General features: G+C 32.7%; 1 protein-coding gene across 1 annotated transcript in view; it reads left to right on the forward strand.

The window, feature by feature from the left end:
• Positions 1-5738: 5738 nt before the first annotated feature.
• Positions 5739-22080, forward strand: part of LOC132721058 (eukaryotic translation initiation factor 4E transporter-like) — a 49826-nt gene continuing 33484 nt past the window's right edge. Inside the window, exons 1-6 of the mRNA XM_060705312.1 lie at positions 5739-6081; positions 15156-15288; positions 16385-16455; positions 17211-17356; positions 17853-18003; positions 18916-19053. Coding sequence (XP_060561295.1) covers positions 15163-15288; positions 16385-16455; positions 17211-17356; positions 17853-18003; positions 18916-19053 — 632 coding nt within the window. The 5' untranslated portion in view covers positions 5739-6081; positions 15156-15162. The remainder of the gene's footprint in view (positions 6082-15155; positions 15289-16384; positions 16456-17210; positions 17357-17852; positions 18004-18915; positions 19054-22080) is intronic.

Genomic DNA, 22080 nt, shown 5'->3' on the forward strand with positions numbered 1-22080 from the left:
GAATAACCATTTTGATGAAAACATTAAAACACATGGAACTTTTTACAAGAAGCAACTAGTTAAAACCTAGATTGCAAATTGTTTGAATGAATATACTGCATTTTCACGATTAGAATGCAGTTGTTTTACTATATCAGCATCTTCGTAATATCTTATAGAATGATTGTGTACAAATAAATCATTAAGAATCAAATAATTCATACAAAAAATAATGTTGAATAAGAAATGTATATAACAATTATCACCATGATAGAGTGGAAATTGGAATAAAGAAATGTCAGAACAAGATGTTTATCTACTATCGTGCAAGATAGATAATTCATATAGCGACTCTGTGCAGTTTTCCGACTTGGGTTTCCTCCCTTTTATTACATTATTGTTTCATTTATTACCGAGGAGTTAACGTTTTGTATCCGATCACATAATCCAAAAATGTATTTCATGTATATTTTAAGAAGGTATTCCAAGTTAACATCTGGATATTGACTTCGTTTGTTAATTATTTTTGTTTAATTTTAAAGCAAAATTTTATACAACAGTAAAGTATAGAATGCGGCGATGCATCAGCTTGGATTGACGAACCAACCTGGTTGTGGTAAATAGAGGCAAATTGACAGGACAGCGATACATAGACGACATCTTAGACAAGCAGTCAGCGATCAGTTCATTCTAATGGACGATAATACTCGCCACCATATGGCCAGGGTGGTCCAGGACTACGTAGAGAGTGAGTCTATCGAGCGCATGGACTGGCCAGCTCGCTCAGCTGAATGTAATCCAATAGAGCACAGTCATGTGGAATAAGTTGCATGTTAGAATTTAGAATTTCAGTTCGCCTGCTGCTAGTTTGAACTATCCAGGAGCTTGGAGCCATGTTTGTTCATGAGTGGGCAGCCATACCGTTAGAACGATCACAAACCTAACAGTGAGTGTGAAAAGGCGCTGCGCTGCCAAGCTGTCATTGATAGTCACGGGTCATACAGAATTAAGTCAAAACTGTAAAAAAATCCAATTTAACAAATTTGGAGAACACGCTGCATGTTCTGAAATCCTCAAAGAGGGGGTCATCCTCTTCTCTAGCATAAAAGCAAAGCAGTGTAAATCTCATTTATAGAGTTAAATTCGTCATTCAGCTTAATTGATAAAATATTAAATCAACATATAAAATCTTTCGCAAGGCGTTAATTAAATTATCCCAGAAAATATTCACACTTAAACATATGGTGCTTAGCAAAAGTTGAGTAGTATATTAACATTAATTAAACAATATTGCTTCGGCCTGCGTTTACTGTGCATCTATGTCCTATTTCTAATTGAAAATATCAACTGAGGCTTATTCACAGTTCGATCGAGAGGCTTCAATTCGTTGACGGCAGTGAGGATGGAAGAAAACATTTCCGCCCAAGTTTCGTTTTCATAGTTAAAAGCTTTAAAGTTTGGGTGACTAATAATATTATCTAGAAATAACAGAACAGTACTATCAATAGTTAGCTAGGCATGTTGCATGAAATGTTCCAGAAAATTCTGGAAAGGTGTGATGAACTAATGCATCTAGCGGCCTTTTAATCATGCTGAAGACGTTTTGAAATGCAGGAACGTAAACAAACGTATGATCTTTACTTGTTTAGAAACTTGAAATTCTGTGACTGTTGTGTGGCGAAAATGTCTAACCTGTGATCCTCTTTCATTATTTTATTTCATTTAGTTCTGCCCATGCATTTCTGCAGATGTTTGTAAATTCGAAAACTTCATAATTCCAATACATACCTTTTAATTCTCCTTAAGCTGATGCTAGGGGTTGGACGGTTACTTGCACTTTCCGTTACCGTCCAGCGAAACCGAGACTGCAACATTTACAATTACGTATTATGTCGTTTTAAAAAATGCGTTCTTTAGGGTTCCGTTTTTTCTGTTTTACATCGAACTATGTACGAAAGCCTCAAAACAGAATACATGTAAATGATGATTGATAATTGTTGTATCTGGAATTAACCTTAGTATATAGATATGTTTTACATATATGTTTTCATATACAGTTTTTCATATGAAAGATAGTTATCAAGCTAGTACGTTAGTACTTTTTTGTCAATATTAACTATACTATGTCTTAGGTTCTCATTCCTGCCAAAACGAACCAATTATGTTCGAGTACTGACCAACGGTACGTTTCGGATATCACTTTACGTGAAAAAAGTAAGCTATTAAATAAATGTTAATCAATGACAGGGCTAATGGCAATTCTAAATGATCGGACGAATGACATTTGATATATACGAAAGTAGCCAAAAATGTGTTGTAACTAACGGCACAACTTTTAAATTCTATACGAATATTTCAGATTGCTTAAGATATATTTATTAAAGTATTTGTAATTTTTAGACCTATTAGTATCTTGAAAGCTCAATTGTCATTTTTAAATGTATGAAAATAGCTTTTAACTATGTAGAAACAATTTGCAAGATACATATATGTTGTGATAAATTTGCAGATAATGTCTTATAGTCATTGAGTCATAGTCATAGACTCTTGTTACTGTGTCGGAGGGGGGCTGTGTTCATTGAACGCCGCCTTTCCTTGATGTTCTTGTTTATCATATTTTTGATTGAGGCTGTACATGCGAGATAATGAATAAGTGGAAGTCACATTTTACTTTTATTGTAACACCATCCATTTCCTCTCACGAGCCTCTCATCAATTTCTATAAATAAGTGTAATAGAAGTAGAATTTAAGCATCATTTTAAAATAATTTTCGAATGTACCGATTTATCTGAATATTCAGAGATATTATTCAAATAAATACATTATATCCTGCCACAAATGTGAAGTGAACTTGTCTTACTTTCAATGTAGGAAGTGGCCTTTGCGACTTCCATACCTTCGATATCAAATTGTTCTGATTTAGAGAAAAAATATCTAGAAAAAAGATGTGACCGCTTGGCATAAAAACAGCAACAACGAAAAATGAAAAAAATGCTGATTTGGTTTGATCGAGTCTGTCTATGGAAGAAAATATTGGAGTACAACAAGCCTAACGCCCCAAGCAGCGGTTTATGTAGTATTCAAACTTCAATAATTACGTGCTTAATTCATAGATCCCCGAGGATCAATAAAAGATAACAACACTAAAGTGAAGTACCAGACAATTTTATAGCTGCCGCTCGGTACCTAACAACTGCAGTTGTGAAGTATGAAAATCTGGAAAACAGGTGATCACTTGGAACTTCAGCAGATTGCATATATGTTGTGGTAGTCTGTCTTTATACTAATAGTAAAGGTACTGTTTATGCGGTTGCACGATAGCTGCACAACAGAATACTTGCAACCGTGTTCGTGAAAAGGACTTCAGTGAGCCGTTGAGATTATTCACCTTTCTTCAGCTCTTATGGACACGTTCAATCCATGCCAATATACGTACTTGAAATGCTAGATTCCCAATTAGGTAAGTCTTCGTGCTTCAGTAAGTGATCTATTAAAGATCAACCAGATTCGATTACAAAAAGGTAAATGTCTTCCAGATGTTATTAGTTATTTTATATTCTTAAAATATATCAATTATCTCTTAAAATAATTGGTATCAGTTATCTCTGCGAGCAAAATGTTGCAAATGCCTTTCAGGAAATAACATCAAGTATAGTTAAGTTTGCTAATATGACCAAATTTCTGGCTTTCTCAAAGTCATTCTATACAGAATATCTGAATAATTTCGTCTAAAATAGAAGTTGGCTCAGACAAAACAAAACCACAAACCAATGCTAAAATGCTAACAGAAGCAATCAACAATGGCATAAATCAAACAATTAAATTGTCTAATATTTAAAAAATAATCGCTAAAAACGCCCAAAACGGGAAAATAAAAAATGTTGCAGATTCCATTTGACTGAGCCTATTAATGGACGGTACTAGCTGGTAACTTAAAGCTACCGTTCACACTCCCTTGCACCGGCTCAAGCAGAATTCAACAAATAACACGACATGGTGAAAATTTGAATTTTAGAAATATCCGCAAATGGATTCATACGGCGGATATTAAGTAAATCTCAAAGAGAAAAAAATAGGGAAAAAGTGGGCAGAAGTAAATGAAGTTAAAATTTGAAAGGGGTCAAAGGTTATGAAGCCAGTATACTACAGATAAATTGTCAAAGTAAAAATTTAAAGGCAGATAAAATATCCTAAGGGTGATTTTACAGTATTCATGTAAGGAATACTCGAACCACACAGCAAGAAAAAAAGCAAAATAGATAAAACTGAACACAACAATAAAATCAGACTGAATAATCTACTAGGATCGGAAATATGATAGTCTGCATTCATCAACGTCGGCAATCCAAACACAAAACAAAACAAACAAGATAAAAATCCGAGGCCTTGGCATACTCGGATAACATTAGAAAAAATAATTAACAAAAGTACATATCCTAGTACATCAGGCAATATTAAAAAAAACTATACGATGTTTTATTTATAGAAGCATGAATATGAAAATCAGACCATAACTAAGCTTCCAGAAATAAATCTGCTATATTTCCTTTAAAGCAAATGCCTTAACGAGGTTAATGCTTTCAATTTCATAAATGATGAATAAAAATGCATCTGTATATAAACAGAGATTTTTTATAACGTTATATAAAGTTGCATGACATAAATGTGCCCTAGGGACACTTTTCCAATAAGCATGTATTTTTTTAGAGTATGTGTTAGAGGCAAATCATAGTTTAGATCTGGTAGGATTTTCTTCTCGCTTTCAAGAATGTAACAGGGAGTCGGACTTTCTATTTGAAAGAAAATGACCGGCCAAATCTTCACTTATTTGAGCAAATACTCACTATGGAACAAGTCGTCAGTGGGGCGAATATCGTATCGATTTATGCAGGGAATATAAATAAACACATACAATGTTATCACATATATCAACTTGCATATATATAAAAACATACACATGTATAAATGCAACAAAAATAATTATAAGATTGATTAATGAGTATGTTCTATGTTACCCTAGGATTGCCCATTAAGCTAAAAGCTTATTTCCAATGGGGTCCATTTACTGTAAAATTATTATACTAACTTACATAATAATAATTGAATTATAAAGAAGTTAAAATAAATGACAATTTTCAATAATCAAGACACATTTTTTTCAATATAATAAGACAAGAACATTGTACACAAACAAAATAACATAAATTTCGTTTAAACTAAAACATATCATGTACAAAATAAACATGTTACAAAACCTTATCATAAGTTACACATCAATTTAATAATAAATAAACATATTATTCACTTGTTTATCATTTTTATTACTTAAAAAAAGTTTTACTTTCGTTTTAAATGTTTGGATATTGTCAATAGATTAATGTTGTCTAGTAAAGAATTCCAGTCTTTTATGGCATTGTAGAAAAATGTGTTTTTTAACATCAGAATCATTTTGAGGCAAAACAAAATTAAAATTACTAGATATTAAATTGGATATTCTACAAACCTTAAACAATTCCTTTAAATAAGAAGGGCTTTTGTTGTAATAAACTTTATGAATGTGGTTGAGCATAGCTATTATAATTTTAATACAGTTTTATTTATTGCTCGAAAATGAAAAATTCGTTGAGACAGTTTTCTGTTAGCAAAAAAAATATATTTATCTTAGAAACAGTGTATCAAAAAATAAACCGGTTTGGTGTCTCTTTCTGGTATTTACAAATCTTTCCGTGATTTGTCTTTCGTTTAGTTCTTCTGCAAATCCGGGCACTTTGTAGTAAATTTTCTCGATGTTGTGCATCAAAACTTGTAAAAAACACAATGTCTGTTACAAAAATATGATATAAACATACAGTTTAATTACATGACAGTTTCTTTCTTCCAATTTCTTTTGAATTATCAGTCATATTTTCTTTCAATTTCGTAAAACGTCAACCAAAGAAAAACGTTTGGGTAATCTCTTTCTCACTGAACTTTGCTCGGCTTATTTTGAAAATTTGATTGCATTTTTTTTTCACAAGTTATTTGACAAGTAAGAAAGGCGTTTGTTACTGGTTTTATCAGAGTCAGATTACCTCGCTTCTTCTTTTACAAGAGACAAGAGGGTAAGTACTCTGCAGATTATAGATATTTTTTTATAAATTGAACTGTTATTTTTTTGTACTTGTTGGTCACAGACATTTGGATTGAAGACACAATACTTTTTCGCCTCTGAATATTAAAAACAAAACTGGTCTTAATTTTTTGCATATATGAATATGAGTGTGGTTTGGGTTGGTAAAGAGTCATTTCGGCCCTATACCAACGATTTCAGGACTTTACACTAGTCCTATAAATATGACGTCGCTTTGAGATATTTTTGCTTCTGGGAAAGCAACGTCATATCGAAATTGCTCAAAAACCCATAGCATGTTCCGCCAGAAAATCGGGCGGAACGAAAAACAATGAAGACAGCGTGTATTTACATAAGTTTTGACCTATTTATGAACAAAACTAAAAAATAAATACCTTTTGTCAAAATAATTAAACTGTCACATCCGAAAAATCATGATTAAATCCTCTCATGTATTTCAATTCTTTTTACAGCCGATAAACAAATGGCGGCCATAAAGTGCGCGAAATCTGATTGGCTAATTCAAATGCAAGCGTTTAACCGAGTCAGAACAATCTAACGGAATATTTTTTTAACGAAATAATTGCCCATGCACCGTCAGTGTGTTCGAATATATTTTTCCGTTTAAATATTTGGAATCAATCTGTAAAGCACCTTGCTTAACCAGTATGACTGATAGACAAAAATAGATTGATGTTTATATTTTATTTTAAATTGATAAGTACATTGTTTGAGAGTTTTTGTGTATGATTGAGCATGAACTTGAAAGAAAAGAAGATAAGCTTTTGAATAAAGCTTGAAAGGCAAGACAAAAGACATTTTTTGAATTTTTTATGATGCTATGCGTTTTTGAGCAATACCTATTAGACATCAGGCTTGACCAACATAAACTATAACAAGCCTGTAACGTCTAATATATTGGACTAGACTTTACACCTCCTGGACTTTTCACCTTTGGTCTTTACACCTCCTGGACGTTTCACCTTTGGTCTTTACACCTCCTAGACATTTTTTTTGTGGTAACATATTTACTAAGAAATTTAACTTTAATTTGTGGTTTTGATACATTGTTAATTGAACGTACTGCAGTTCAGCAAATGATACGAACAAATACTCTTTTTACGAATTATTTTACCACTCAAATTATAATTATACTGGACAGGAACCAGTTTCCGGACAGAATTCGAGTTTTTTTTTAATTGTCTATTTTTAATAATAAACATGCATTAATAAAACAAACATACCAAAAACCTGAGCTCTAACTACGTCCGATAACACAATTAATACTGCCTGGTGACGTAAGCAATGTACAAACTGAAGGGTTAAATTAGGTGATTAAAAGTGTAAATTGTTCACTCTTGCAGAACCACTTTCCGGACATATATTAAGCTGCTATTCATATCTGTTTTTAACTGATAATTATTCTAATATAACAAAAAATTTCTTCTCACATATAAGCTTATTATATAATTAAGCTGATTTACTATAAAATGTTTATGATAGGAAAAATAACGATCACGTGATGGGTCTCGGAATGACTGAAAAGTGAAACGGATATTTTTGTGTGTACGGCAGCAACGAAGTGTAAAAGTGGAGTAAACCTAGCTAAACAGCGTTTTCTGATACGAAACAGATTTAGCTCTGGGGAATTACACCTAATGAACTTCGAATGAAGTACATTGTGCATTAATTGCTACCTCAAATTATATCCCGAAATAAACAAAATATTGCGCATGCTACTGTGTGTATATAATACAAAATATTAAAAATCTATAATAATATAAAACATTTCAGGAGGTGAAAAGACCAGGGTTTTGAGGGTGAAACGTCCAGGGGTGAAACATCCAGGAGGTGTAAAGTCCAAACACCATACCAACTTGGCCCACTTTACAGGGCTCATCCTGGGGGGAAATTTTAGGGAGAAGTGACTTCCTCGCGAAAATTAGGGAGAAGGGAAACAACCCAATGTGTATACATTAACATGCATGGCTATACATCCTTTAATTATAATATAAACACAATTAACATCAATTATAATATTTCTCCAGTTTATTAATTAATAGTAGATTAATTAATAGTAGTATTAATTAAAAGTAGATTAATTAGTAGTAGATCTGGCAATGGCATCTAAATGTTTTTGAGCTGCAAATATGAATATAAAAAATTATTTTTGATATCTATTGATCAGCTATTTATAAGCTTTCTCTAAATATGTGTTTATATATTTTCATGTACATTTGTTGATAATAATGTGTAAGAAAAGATATGATGATAAAATCAATTTCATATTTTTTCTTTCCTCACTTTTATTAGAAGATGAAGTCACCTTGGATATTGATTAATAAAATCTGTTCTATTCTGTTCTGGTAACAGAAATTTCTTTGAAAGTCCTGAATGTTGTAATGTCAGATTTATATGCATATAATTATGCTTATAAAACAATTTTCAAGCATCAAAGAATATGTAAAATGTGTACTGCAAACATTTGTGCACATTATATTTGATCACTAAAATTACATATATTCATTTCTTATTGAAAAATTTGACTGAGAAATTGTAGAAAATTAATTTCTAATTACCTCCCTTTATTTTCATGAAATGTTAAAATTCGGTAATATCTTTATAAATAATGCTTTTTAAAATTTACAATATTGATAAATCTTAATCTGAGCGTCATATTTACGACATTAAAACAAATATGTATATTGAAACAATAAGAACTCTTCTTCAAATTTTGTTGTTATATACGTTACATAATATACGACCGGGGATGTCTTGCCCACGTGTGTAAACTGTGTCAAATTTGGCAACAATGCCAAACACCCCCACTGTCTACAACATACCAATTGCAAGATTTTTGCGAAATGGTTTTCTTAAATTTTCGCGTAGGTGTATCAGAATCAGTAACTTTTTACTGCTAGGTTTTGGGCATTTCGCCCTGTAGCCATGACGTGAGCGACATAACAATTTTACAGTAAAAATTTGATGTTAACAGATTGAAATCATTCAAAACTATGATTAAGTTTTTAATCCGGCCGAAATTGATTATTTTTAATTGACTAACAGTTTTGTGATAGCCGTGAAAAATCCATTGCACATCGCCTTTACTCGGGTTAAAAACCCACCATCGAAGTGCATCGTGTATATCAATTAGGGAAGATTGCACGTGTTTAGATAATCGGGGGAAAAACAATGCATAATTATCGCCAAATCCCGTATTAAACTCGCAAAACTATCACACAATTATACCGTTCGGGCCGATGCTCTCATTATTTACTGTTTAGAGTAGGCGGTCTATCGCTTCGCTTACAGGTAGAAGGGTAGTATAAAGCGACGCTCTGATTGGATAATGATAATTAGCGGTCGTCATATGGGCGGATACAATCTCTGCTCTTTACATCGCTAAGTAATTACTATTTGGGAATTAAGATTTTATCGGCGATGTTGACTTCTCTTTGATCAATCGGAAGAGCGAAATTGGAATATACACGGCGAAGTTTTCGCCTGAATCGCCCTTCCGGATGAGCCCTGCTTTACAAAAATATATATACTGGTTGGAGAGGTAACTCCGACACTAAATCGCATATTTTTTGCAATATCTTAATTATCTTCCTGTATATTTTGAATATTGAACCACCTTAACAAAGTTCAGTTCAAAGACTTTACATTACACTATAAAAGTTATGTATGAAAATGGAATCTGGTACTTCTTCAAGGTCCTGAATGAGGTATACAAAACATGGTCAGGGCTCGACATTAACGGTTGTCCGACTGCCCGGGACAACTAAAAGTTTGGTCCGGGCAAGTTATTTTGAAAAGCACTTGTCCGACAGGCAAGTGAAAATAAAAAGCATCATTGACAAAATGCATGTACAAAATGAATAGAAATAACATCTTTTCATTTATAAACATCTTTAAAACAAAAATACACCATGAATCATTATCAATAATATGAATATACTACGGTCATGTACATTTGTTGATATAGGAATCGGAAGCAAAAATATGAGCATGCGCCGCGGTAAGGTAATTCCCCGTTCTAATAATAGTCTATATCTAATTTTGTACAAGGTAATTCCCGGGTTATGCTGTTGTTTAAATTTTGATGATGCATGTAAAGATATCATTGAAAATATGTAAATAATCATATTGATCTTTAAATATAATTGTTAAATAAAGTTTTTGCATTTAAAATGATTTATTGTTTAATCTAATATAACAACATTATGAACTTAGTCAACGAAGACTCGTTTACGGCTGTTGACTTGATGATTGAACAGGGAATTACTTACCGCGGCGCATGCTCATACATTATGTATTTTTCCTTCCGTTTCCTATATCAACAAATGTACATGACCGTAGTATATACACATTGAATTAACAGATGAACCGATGTTTTAGAAAAACTACTAAATACAAAAAATATTTGTGTCTACAGGGATCTGGTCAGGATTTTTAGTGAGAGATTTTCTCTCATTTGAGAAATTTTGATGAGAGAAATTAGATTTTCTTGAGAGATTTAATTTTCATGATGGGCGAGGTTAAAAATATGGAAATTTCTAACTTTTTAAAAATCACTGTACATATAAACATTGTTTATCTAATGAGGATATAAGAAGATGTAGCTCTGTTTATTACAGTGATTTTTGTTTTCACTTTTTTAACACATCCTATGCCTTTTCTTTTGTGATTTTTTAAACATAATAAAATTCTAATTGTGAAAAATAAATATAACACCTTTATTCTGAAATATAAAAGAATTATACATGGATATCTACTACAACTATTATTTGCAGTCAATGTTCCTAATGGACAACACTGTACTGTACAGAAGTGATTGTTGAGATTTGAAGAATATTTTTATAACCTTTCATTTTGTTTTCTTTATGATTCTCTTCACACACCTCCCTCCATTAAAAAATATACCTGAACACATAATGACAAATATCTCCATATCCACAAATATAAACAATAACTAAAGTAATTTTTATTCATAAACATCATTTTTAGTGTTATAAAACACCTTTAAATAACACTCGGCTTCCTTTTAGAATTTTTTTTAATCACGACATCGCGAAAATATGTGACAAATGAATATTTGTCTGTTTTCCGCTGAAACATTCACTATTCTAGCTGTTGCTGATTGCAATTATATAAAATTAAATATTTTTGTTCAATAAAAGAACATTTATTATCGGCTATTTCATCAGGAATCGTAAAACACATTTTTTTAATTTGTTCTTTACGGCAAAATTTACCGTGGTTGATGTGACATTTAGAAGACAAATTTTACCGGTAGATTTATTTTTGACATGTCCATTTTTATGTTAGTCTGTGTCTAAAAATTTTTATTAAAATCAATTAAAAGTGTTTTGTGTAAATTCTCGACTTACAGATAGATAAAGGTTAGCCATCATACCGAATTTCTGTACGGTGAATTTGCGGTCTCCGATCGGCAATTATTTTGGCTAAATAATTCAAAGTGTTGGACTACTTTTTGGAGTTTTTTACACCGATTTCATTAATAAACAATTTGAAATTAAATTCTTGATGGGAATCGTGAATTTTTCATCATATTTTTGTGTAATTTTAGCATTCCTTAGATTTTGTTTAGACATTTTCCAGCTCAAATTGCCGTGCGAGATTTTCTCTCATTTCACAAATTTCTCTGAGATTTTGGTGATATTTTTGCGAGAAATCGCGGAAATCGCCCCCTAGAATGATCCCTGTGTCTAACTAACAATCATAGACTTCCCGAAAGTTGAAAAAAACTGTCAGACATTCGGTCTGACAAACCATGAAAATCTGTCGGACCGAAACAAAATCTGTCGGACCAAATAAAATTGATCAAAATCAATGAAAAACTTGTGGTTGTATTTCTAAGACACTTTTTGTTTTTTATTTTTTCACCGTAAAATTCAACGAATCCGTACAGCGCATTTTCATCTCCTCCCTGTCATACACCAATGATTCATGGTTCTTCTTCCATTTTTCATTAAATTTTGTCTCAGGTCTATTCTTTTCATCCTTTTATTGCTGTTCTGCGCACTCTTCTGACGTAGATTTTCGTTTTTTCCCAGGTTTGGCACCTTTAGCAACGCCATTTTGTATACATGTGGCTTGGATAAAAGCCGGACAGTCGGACCGATCCGGACAAGCAAGTCTTAGGTCAGGGCAAGTAGTTTTAAAAACTACTTGCCTGACAGGACAACCTGATTCAAAAGTTAATGTCTAGGCCTGATGGTCTTTTTACCCCACAACAGTAGATAAAGTCGACAATTAATTTTTTTTTTAAGTAAAAAATGACTTGAAAATCTGCATCAATAATTTATTTTTACATCTTATATGTTTTATCTATTTTCTGTGAATATTTAAACAATTTTACAAAAATCTTTCCCAAGTCTGTGGTCAATACAATTCTAACATCCTAATTGTAATTTCGTAAAAAGAACGTTTTGAAGTAGTTTTGTCTACAAAAAATTTAGGTTATTTGAAAAACATAAAAAAGTTTACCAAATTATAAAAAAATCATCCCATTCTGTCCTGCTCTAATACTTTTAGGTGACCATGTGCTTGTTTGTTGAAAAACAAAGTTATAACAATTATATTTATCTAGTGTCGGGGTTATCTATGCGTCGGAGTTATCTCTCCGACCAGTAGCGTATTAACTTAGCTTTGCATGTTGTTAAGGTAAATGAATAATGAGAAATATCATATTATTATATAATTACACTTCTGCCGAAATAAGTACATGTAGAATTTTTTTTTAATGATGTGTCTTGCAGATTCGATAAAATTAATATAGATCTAATAAAAAAGTGTTTCCTTAGATATTTTTGTTTGTAAAGTAATATTTAAAAAAAATGAAACAAAATGTGTTTACTGTATATCATAAGCTTCTAATTAATTGCAGGTGGTCACTAATCAAATGAATGAATGAGTCAATCATAATTATCACCTAATTAATCGGTATCCTTAACATACACACTGATTGATAATAATAGCCAGTAACAATATATATTTCAACACATTGATTGTTTGACACTGAAGGTATTTAAATTTACGGTTAAACCTACCACGAGTCAGAAATACAGTGAGATATGCAATCGGTTATCTTTACTCGCAATTCTACGGATAAGAAAAGCCTGTCTGCTGCTAGTTCGGAAACTGTCAATAGGTGTGTTATAAATAATTACAATAATTACAGTAAATAGTGATAACAAAAACTGAAAAATTATTAACTGAAAAGTGGGCCGAGTTGACCCGTGCCGAGTTGGAATAGGGCCGAGCTGACCCGGATTCGTTTGGGTTTAGTGAACTTAGTTCAATATATCAGACAAAAGTTTTCTTTTTGTTTCATGCTCAATCATTATCAAAAACTCTCAATCAGTCAATGCAGTTATCCAGCAATATTTTTCCTTATATAAGTGGTACTGAATAACGGACCCATTCACAATCACGAACAGTCTTTCACAATTTTCAGAATGGGTCAGACGGACCTGTTCACAATTATGCCAAAATTCACAATCTACATATTAAACTTAAAATTTCATCTTTTTCCTGATTTTTTCTGATTTAAGTGATTAAAATCACAATTTGTCTTTGCATTGATGTATTGTATAAATAAGGTGGCGCGATAGCTCAGTTTGGGTTTTTCCCCCTGGGGTTATACTCCTGAGGTCCCCGGGGTTTGATCATGGGGGTTTCACCCTTTTGGATTTTTCAGAGACCCCTTTTTTTAGTGTTTCCCCCCCTACCTAGAGGTTGGGAGTTTGGGAAAAAAAACCGGTAATCCCAAACTGTATCATGCTTTTACACTGGGGATGTAAAGAAAACCCAAGGGGTTTTATTTTAATAAGGAAATAAGGACTGGGGTTTCCCCCCTTCCCTTGTAAACTCATTTCGTTTCTTTAATGGGATACCTGCTTAGGGGTAAAAGAAAAACAATTTTTAAAATAGTAACTTTTATGGTGTAGAAGTAGAATTTTAAAAAAAAACTCCTTTAAATTTCCCCATATTTTTTAAACCCAAAGGGGTTAAAATTGGGGTTCAATTTTATTCTTTAGATTTTTTTTTTTAAAGGGGTTTAAATTTAGTAAATGTCCCAAACCGGGGGAAAAAAAATTTTAAAAACCCCGGTCCCTTTCCCAAATTTAAAAAAAAACCCAGATTTTTAAAAAAAAGAATTTTCCCAAGCAGTATTTTTGATAAAATTTAAAAACCCCAAAAACAACTCTGTGGACAAAAGGTTTTTCAAAACTGGGAAAAAAAAGATTTTGGGCTTGAGTCGTACCCGTTTTCCTTTAAAAATAAAAGGGCCCTTTTTTTTGGGGAAAATTGGGGCAAAATTTTTTGAAAAATATTCTGGGGTTCCCAAATTTGTAAAATTGGGGAAAAAAATTTAGATTTAACCCAGAAGGTAAATATCAGGTATAATTTTATCAGAAGAAAAATTTCCTTTCCTTTAAAAGTGGTAAACATCTTTAAAAAAAAGGGGTTTTTTTTTATCCCAAAAAACATTTTCATCAAAATGTTTTGTTGATGTTGAAAATTTAGATGTCAAGAGTGTAATTATCTAGGTAACTTTCTATTTGATGTCATTCATTTTGTAATGTATTTATGTAGCTATTTTCTTTTGTGTGGCTAAAATGAACAATAGAGAGAATAATAGAGTAGCTACATATTTACTGTCCCGTTAGAACATCCGTCCATCCGTTTCCTTTCCATGCTATTGCTAGTTCTCTGCAACAACTGGCTGGAATTCAACGAAAATTTATTGGAACCCTTAATACCAAGAGGAGATGCGCATATCGTTGCCTTGTTCCGGTCAGACACTTTAAGTCAGAGTTATGGCCCTTGATTAGTTATGCAGTATGCATATAGAGCAAAAATTGTTTCTGCGCTACTTTTCTTAAAACTATTGGCTGGAATTCAACGAAACTTTATGGGAACCTTCAACACCAAGAGGAGATGTGCATATCCTTGCCTTGTTCCGGTCAGACACTTTAACTCGAGTTATGGTTAGATGTATGTGTAAGCCATAATTTTATTGACAAATTATTTAAGGTGAGGTATGGACAGGGAGTCGGATCGTGGTAGTAGTGAGGCAGGAAGTGGACGGGGCACGCCTCGGTCCCTTGACCATGAGACATTCAGAAGTGACACACCAGGAACAATGCCTACTTACCAGTACTCCTTGGTAAGGTTTATATTACTATTTTGTAATTACAGCCTATTTGTTTGATTTAGCTACTATGAAATAAAATGTTTTCAATAATCATAATGAGACAAGATTGGTTAAATATCATGTCAAAATTGATCCAATGTTTAAGACTTTTGACTTAGAGAACTTAGTTTCTATCTATTGAGATTTAATTAGTAAAAGCTTATAAAAAAAGGATATCAGAAATTGTGTTAATCTTTAATTACAAGAGTTTATACAAATGTCATATAGAGCTGTTAAGTAATTTGGAAAAAAAATGAGAATGCAGCAGGGTAGCTTAGTCAGTAGAAGTTCAGAGGGTCCCAAGTTTGAGACCTGTTCAGGCTTCACATTTTCTCACCATGTGACTCAGATGAAATTTATATATGAGCCGTGTCATGACAAAACCAACGTAATGCGTTTGCGACCAGCATGGATCCAGACCAGCCTGCGCATCCGCGCAGTCTGATATGGTTCAATGCTGTTCCCTTACAAACACTATTACAAAGTAGAGAAACTGATAGCAAACAGCATGAATCCTGATCAGACTGCGCGGATGCGCAGGCTGGTCTGGATCCATGCTGGTTGCAAACGCATTATGTTGGTTTTGGACAAGTATGTGTTGAAACCATCAAAGTAGACAAATTAGGGTGTTACTGGCAATTTGGTGCATTATCATGCTTGAATGCGGTAATTCACAAGGTTTTATTCTTCGACTGTAGACTGAGCATGTGTTGTTAGTAACAGTGTGAAATTTAAGAGGTTTAAAGCCCTTTCAAGGTCTAAAGTCCTATATTGCAAACATGCTAGATGAATACCAGAAATGTCATTTTGTTTTCAGATATGCATGATCATGGCTGAAAACTATAATACATGGTATCTGTTATGTAACATGTACATTTTATATGGATAGTATTTATATTCAGTAAACAGAATAAAAGATTCCCTAACCAAATATTGAAACGCAAATGTGTTATTGTCAATGATCAAGTGATCTTAAGAACCTTTTTTATTACATTAGATTTATTGTACTTATTATAAATTTACTTATCTTTTGTTTAACTGTTGTATAATTTTTGTTCTCTTACATTAGGATGAGCTGTACGAGTTAGAGAAAGCTCCTGCCTCACGCCTCGTTCCCGATTGCTTAGATAAAGAATTTATGTAAGTTTTTACCACTTTATCCTATAGCCTTCTGGCTGCAACTGAATCTACTACATTTTTTGCCGTCTGATCATGGTCTACAATGCTTACTATTATGTCTAGATATTTAGCCCAAAATGCTACAAATGGCATTTTAAAGCTTGAAAGATGGACAAGTCCATTAAAGATATTTAGAGCAGTAAGTAATAAAAATAGCATCGAAACACTAGGCTATCTGATTTGTACGAGGGGGCATAGCCGCCAAGTATTAATCAGCTTGCCGAGTGTTTTGATGTTCTTTCTCTTTTGTATCATAGTCAAACATAAAAACACGTTCCTTGTTGTCACAATATGAAACGCCAGAAAACAGTAACCAATGAACGAGCATCTGAATATGATATTTCTGTCGCTTTCCCATTTTCTGCTGTCACAATAAGTTAACCCCAGCAAAAATGAGCCTATCAATGGGCTTGCTCTGGAGTGCGGGTAACTAATATCTGCACTCCAGTTAACAGTGCATGTATATGTATACGATTTAACTCCGACACATTTTCAACAGAAAGGTCTCCAAAGTATGATACAAGCCACATGGGTTAATTAATTGTTTATAGTACGATTGAGGTTCATAACAAATGTCAGGACGAAATTTGTCCCAAAGCCAATATTTTTTACAGGATGATCTTACGTAGCTTAAAAAATTTAACGTTAATCTCGCTTTCAGTTCAACAATTCTGGTCAAAATCCATCTTATATATGTATGTGTTCCTATATAACAGGGTGGATGGTATATGGGACGCGGAGAAATGGCACCGGTCATTTGGAGGGGGCGGCACTGGGAGTAAGAGTGGTTCACGTGGACCGTCTCCTCTCAATCCGCTAGATCCCAGAGAAAGACGCAGTGAAATGCTGCGCAGAAATTCTGGTAAGTACTATTGTAAGATGGTTTTATCATGTTGTTCAATAAAGCTGATGATCTGATCAGAATTTTTATCTTCATTTTAACCTGTTTGGTAATAAGGGATTTAAGTGGTTAAACTCACTTTCTTTACTAGTTGCACAACCACATTCTTTGACCATTTGATTAATAAGGCTTAGAAAATATTTATAATAAGCATGGATGGATCTCTGGCATTGTTTAATTGACTACATTACAACTATAGTAAGGAAAATAAATATTTGCTATTTATTATTTAGTATGAAGGGTTAAATGTTGCTTGTACACAATGTAGTATTTACTACCTATAAAAAAACAATCATTAAATAAACAATCATTACTTCTTGAGGGATTGCTGTTATAACAAAGGAAATGATTATTCATAGTAAAAAAATGCTTATTTCCTTGATTCTTTTAAGCTCTGTTTACAAATTGCATTATAATCTGAAGTTAACTATATATCAATACATATGTATATTTACAGGTAGCTCTGCTAATCCAAAAGACCGTCTGAAGGAAGAGAAAGACATGATTGTGTTAAGTCCACAGAGGAGAAGTTTCGGCACGGGATGTCACGTGTCCCAGCAACCTCTGTTGCAACGTGCCATCAGCAACATGGAAACTGATAGGGAGAGGTATCCAGAGTGTATTTTTATTTTGTTTTGAACAGTTTGTAATATCAAAATATTACTTTGTCTCTTGCAGTGCAAGCATTGGCTTAAAAGAATCTGTAATCAATTATGGTAGTAGAATAATAAAACCGGGAACGTTTCTGGGATTATCCCTGAATTTTATAATTTTCAGTCCCTCTAAAGGTATTTTTCAATTTGAATCTGGAAGTTGCTTAGTACAGCACTTCCATGTTTAAATAAAAATGAAATGTTCAAGTCTGTACTGAAAAGAAACTGGCATAAGTTATAAAAAAGTAATAGTGCAATATGGCCAGACTTGCCTTCTTATTTTTGCAATATGACCAGGCCCTATTTGTTGGCAGAATAACTTTGAATTTCAACTTGATGTCCTCAAAATTGAGAATAGACAACTCCTTAATTTGGAGTTGGACAAGTCCAGTTAAGACATTCAGCAGCTAAGTGGTTATGAATTGTAATAAATTTGAGCCGCATCACGACAAAACCAACATAATGAGTTTGCGACCAGCATGGATCCAGACCAGCCTGCGCATCTGCGCAGTCTGATCAGGATCCATGCTGTTCGCTATAAGTTTCTCTACTTGTTATGGGGTTGGTAAACGAACAGCATGGATCCTGATCAGACTATCCATGCTAGTCGCAACCCCATTATGTTGGTTTTGTCGTGATGCGGCTCATTTATAATCTACACACTTGGCTATCTAAAATATGTATGTCATGTTTGTTTGATGAATGATATCAGATTTGCTTGCTTAGCTGCCATACAGAATGCAGTCAGGTAAAGATACACAGACATGTAATATATATATATTGTATATAATTCTCTAATATGAAGTGAAAAAATGAAATGCTTGCACTTTTAATTATAAATTTTTTGTTTTTATTTTTAAATTATAGACGGGAGCAGCGAAGAATAGGTAGTGGTCGTATTCAGATTGATCGAGAGAGAGGTAGGGACCAAGATTTCAGATCTGAGAGAGAATACAGGAACGAAAGAGGACAAGAAAGACCTGAACGGGACAGTAGGGACTTTAGGTAATGTGATTAAACAGATTTCTTCAGTATCTATGGTCAGAATATTGCTGAACACTTTCTCTCATTTTGAGATGTTGGATATGTCTGGAAGCAAGAAATGAAATTGATTTAGATTTTTGTGCCCCCACGTTAGTGGCGGGCATTTAGATTTACCCTTGTCCGTCCGTCCGTCCTTCCTTCCGTCCGTCCGTCCATCCGTCCGTTCACTTTTGTGTCGCATGTAACTCAAAAAGTATTTGACCTGGTGTCATGAAACTTTACAGGGATGTTGATCAGCATGTGTAGTTGTGCACCTGGGTTTTTTCGTCTGGATATTTTTAGTATTTTCAGAGTTAATGCCCTTGACTTAGTAAAATTTTGCCAATTTTCAACTTGATGTCGCCATGTAACTCAAAAAGTATTTGACCTAGAGTCATGAAACTTTACAGGAATGTATTTTTTGATCAGCATGTGTTGTTGTGCACTGGGTTATTTTCGTCTGGATATATTATAGTATTTTCAGAGTTAATGCCTTATTAGTAAAAATTTTTGCAATTTTCAACTTGTGTCGCACGTAACTCAAAAAGTATTTGACCTACAGTCATGAAACTTTACAGGAATGTTTTGATCGCATGTGTAGTTGTGCACCTGGGTATTTTGTCTGAATATTTATAGTATTTTCAGAGTTATTGCCCTTGACTTAGTAAATTTTTGCAATTTTCAACATGTGTCGCACGTAACTCAAAAAGTATTTGACCTAGAGTCATGTTACTTTACAGGAATATTGATCAGCATGTGCAAGTTGTGCACCGGGAATTTTGGGTCGGGATTTTTTTAAGTTTTTTTTAGAGTTATTGCCCTTCACTTAGAAAATTTTTGAAATTTTTAAACTTGTGTCCCCAAATTTTACTAAAAAAGGATTTAAACCATAGCCCCTTTAAAACCCTTTTTGGGCAGGTTGCTCAGCATTTTTTACTTTTTGCCCCTGGGCTTTCGCTTTGGGTTTTACCCGTTTTTGTAAAAGTTTTTTTCCCCCTTGCCCTTTGGGTAAAAAGATTACAAAAACAGGGGCGTGGGGGGGGCCCCCGTTGCCCTTTAATTGGCCTTTTTCTTATTTTTTAACAAGAGAAAAGCAAAAATTGAACCCGGGCCCTTTTTTTAAATTAATTTTAAAATAAAGAAACTGAAAAAAATTTTAATTTAAAATTTTTTGTATGAAAAAAATTGCAAATGCCCTTAATATAAGTATAAAACTGGGAAATTAAATTTTCACATCTTCAATAATTTGATGATCATTTTTAAAGCAGAAAAAGTCACGGGAAATTTGAAAATTTAAAAGAGGGTTTTTAAATTTTTTTACTATCATTTTTTTAAAATCTGAAAGAAAAAGGGGAAAAATTTTTTAAAACTTTAAAAAAAAGAAACCTATCTCCTGCTGTTTTTTAAAACATTTATGTATACATTTTTAGTTAAATAAAAAAAAGTGTGGAAAAACCCAATTTAAAAACACCTAAGTAGGGTGAAGTTTATTTTAAATTATAACTAGTTATGAAATACATTTTGGGGAAATTACCCGGGTTTTGGATCTTTCATATCTGTTACTTGATTTTTTTAGTTCGAAAAAATGACAAACTTTTTAGAAAAAAATCCGAGAGTTTTCCCGGGAGGGGTAGAGATAATGACCGTAAATGGGGCCCAAAATTTTTTGGGAAACCCCACGGGGAAGGGGTTTTTGTGCGATAAATAGGAATTTTTAAAAGGGACAGAAATTCTTTTTCAAGGGGGGGTTAAAAAAGGGAAGAGGGGGGAAAAGGGGAACGGGTAAGTTGTTTTAAATTGAAGAAAAAAGCCCAAAAAATTATCCTTTATCATCGTTTTGTGGCACACCCATTAAAACCTAATTTTTTTGTTTTTATGATTTTTTTAGCCTCGCCCAAATACGAAGTATTTTGGGAGAGTGCCTTATTTCCCCCCGGGTTTTTCGGTTTCTGCTTTTCAGATTTCAGATTAAATTTTTGGGGCCGTAAAATATTTTTAAACTAAAAACTTTGGCATTTCTTAAGGTATAAAGCTTAAAAAACTTAAAATTTTAAAATTTTTTTCCTTTAAATCATAAACCCAAATTTTAAATGTGGGTTTCTGTCCCAAAAAATTTTTCAGTTTTATCCCCCTTTAAACCCTTAGAATTTTCCTTTTTTTTTTATTGTTATTTCCCCTTTTTTTTAAGGGATAAAACCTCTCTTAAATATAGTCCCTTAAAATCACCCATCCCCTTCTTTTTTGGGGAAAAGGGTTTTCTTTAAACTTTTAGCACAAATTTTCAAAAATTTTATCCCCCCTTGAAAGGGGGAATTTTTCCAAAAAAAAATTTACTATTTTTTACTGTTACTTTTTTTATTTTTTAAAGGGGATCAACCTCATACTTAAAAATTAAATTTTATCTTTAATCCACCCCCTCTTATTTGAAAAGGGTTTTCCCATAACTTTAGCCAAATTTTTTCAAAATTTAAATCTCCCCTTTAAAACTTAAAATTTTTTTAAAAAATTTTAATTTTTTTAATGTAACTTATTTTTTCAAAAGGGGATCCCCCTTCAAAACTTCAAATAAATGTACCTTATCATCATCCACATCTTATTGTGACAAGGTTTCATAACTGTAGCACCAATATTGCAAGAATTATCTCCTCATTAACTTAGATTTTTTTAACTAGAAAAATGTTATTTTTTACTATAACTTTTTTAGTTTTAAAGGTATCTACCTTAACTTCAAATACTGTTTATTCCTTATAATCATTATATTTTATGTGACAATGTTCATAACTCTTGAAGTAATTTTTTACAGATTTTATTTTTCTCTTTGAACTTAGGATTTTCTTTAAGAAATATTATAACTTTGTTACTTTTTAAGGTATCTACTTCAAACTTCAAATATATACTTCTTATCATTACATACATGTTGTGTGACAAGGTTCATAACTCTAGCGTGACTATTTCTTGAATTATTTCCCTTGATCTTGGAATTTATTTTAACAAATGTTATTTTTTTAC

Source organism: Ruditapes philippinarum, unplaced genomic scaffold (genome assembly GCF_026571515.1).
Source record: "Ruditapes philippinarum isolate M1 unplaced genomic scaffold, ASM2657151v2 ctg2733_1_1_1_1, whole genome shotgun sequence".
Classification (NCBI taxonomy): domain Eukaryota; kingdom Metazoa; phylum Mollusca; class Bivalvia; order Venerida; family Veneridae; genus Ruditapes; species Ruditapes philippinarum.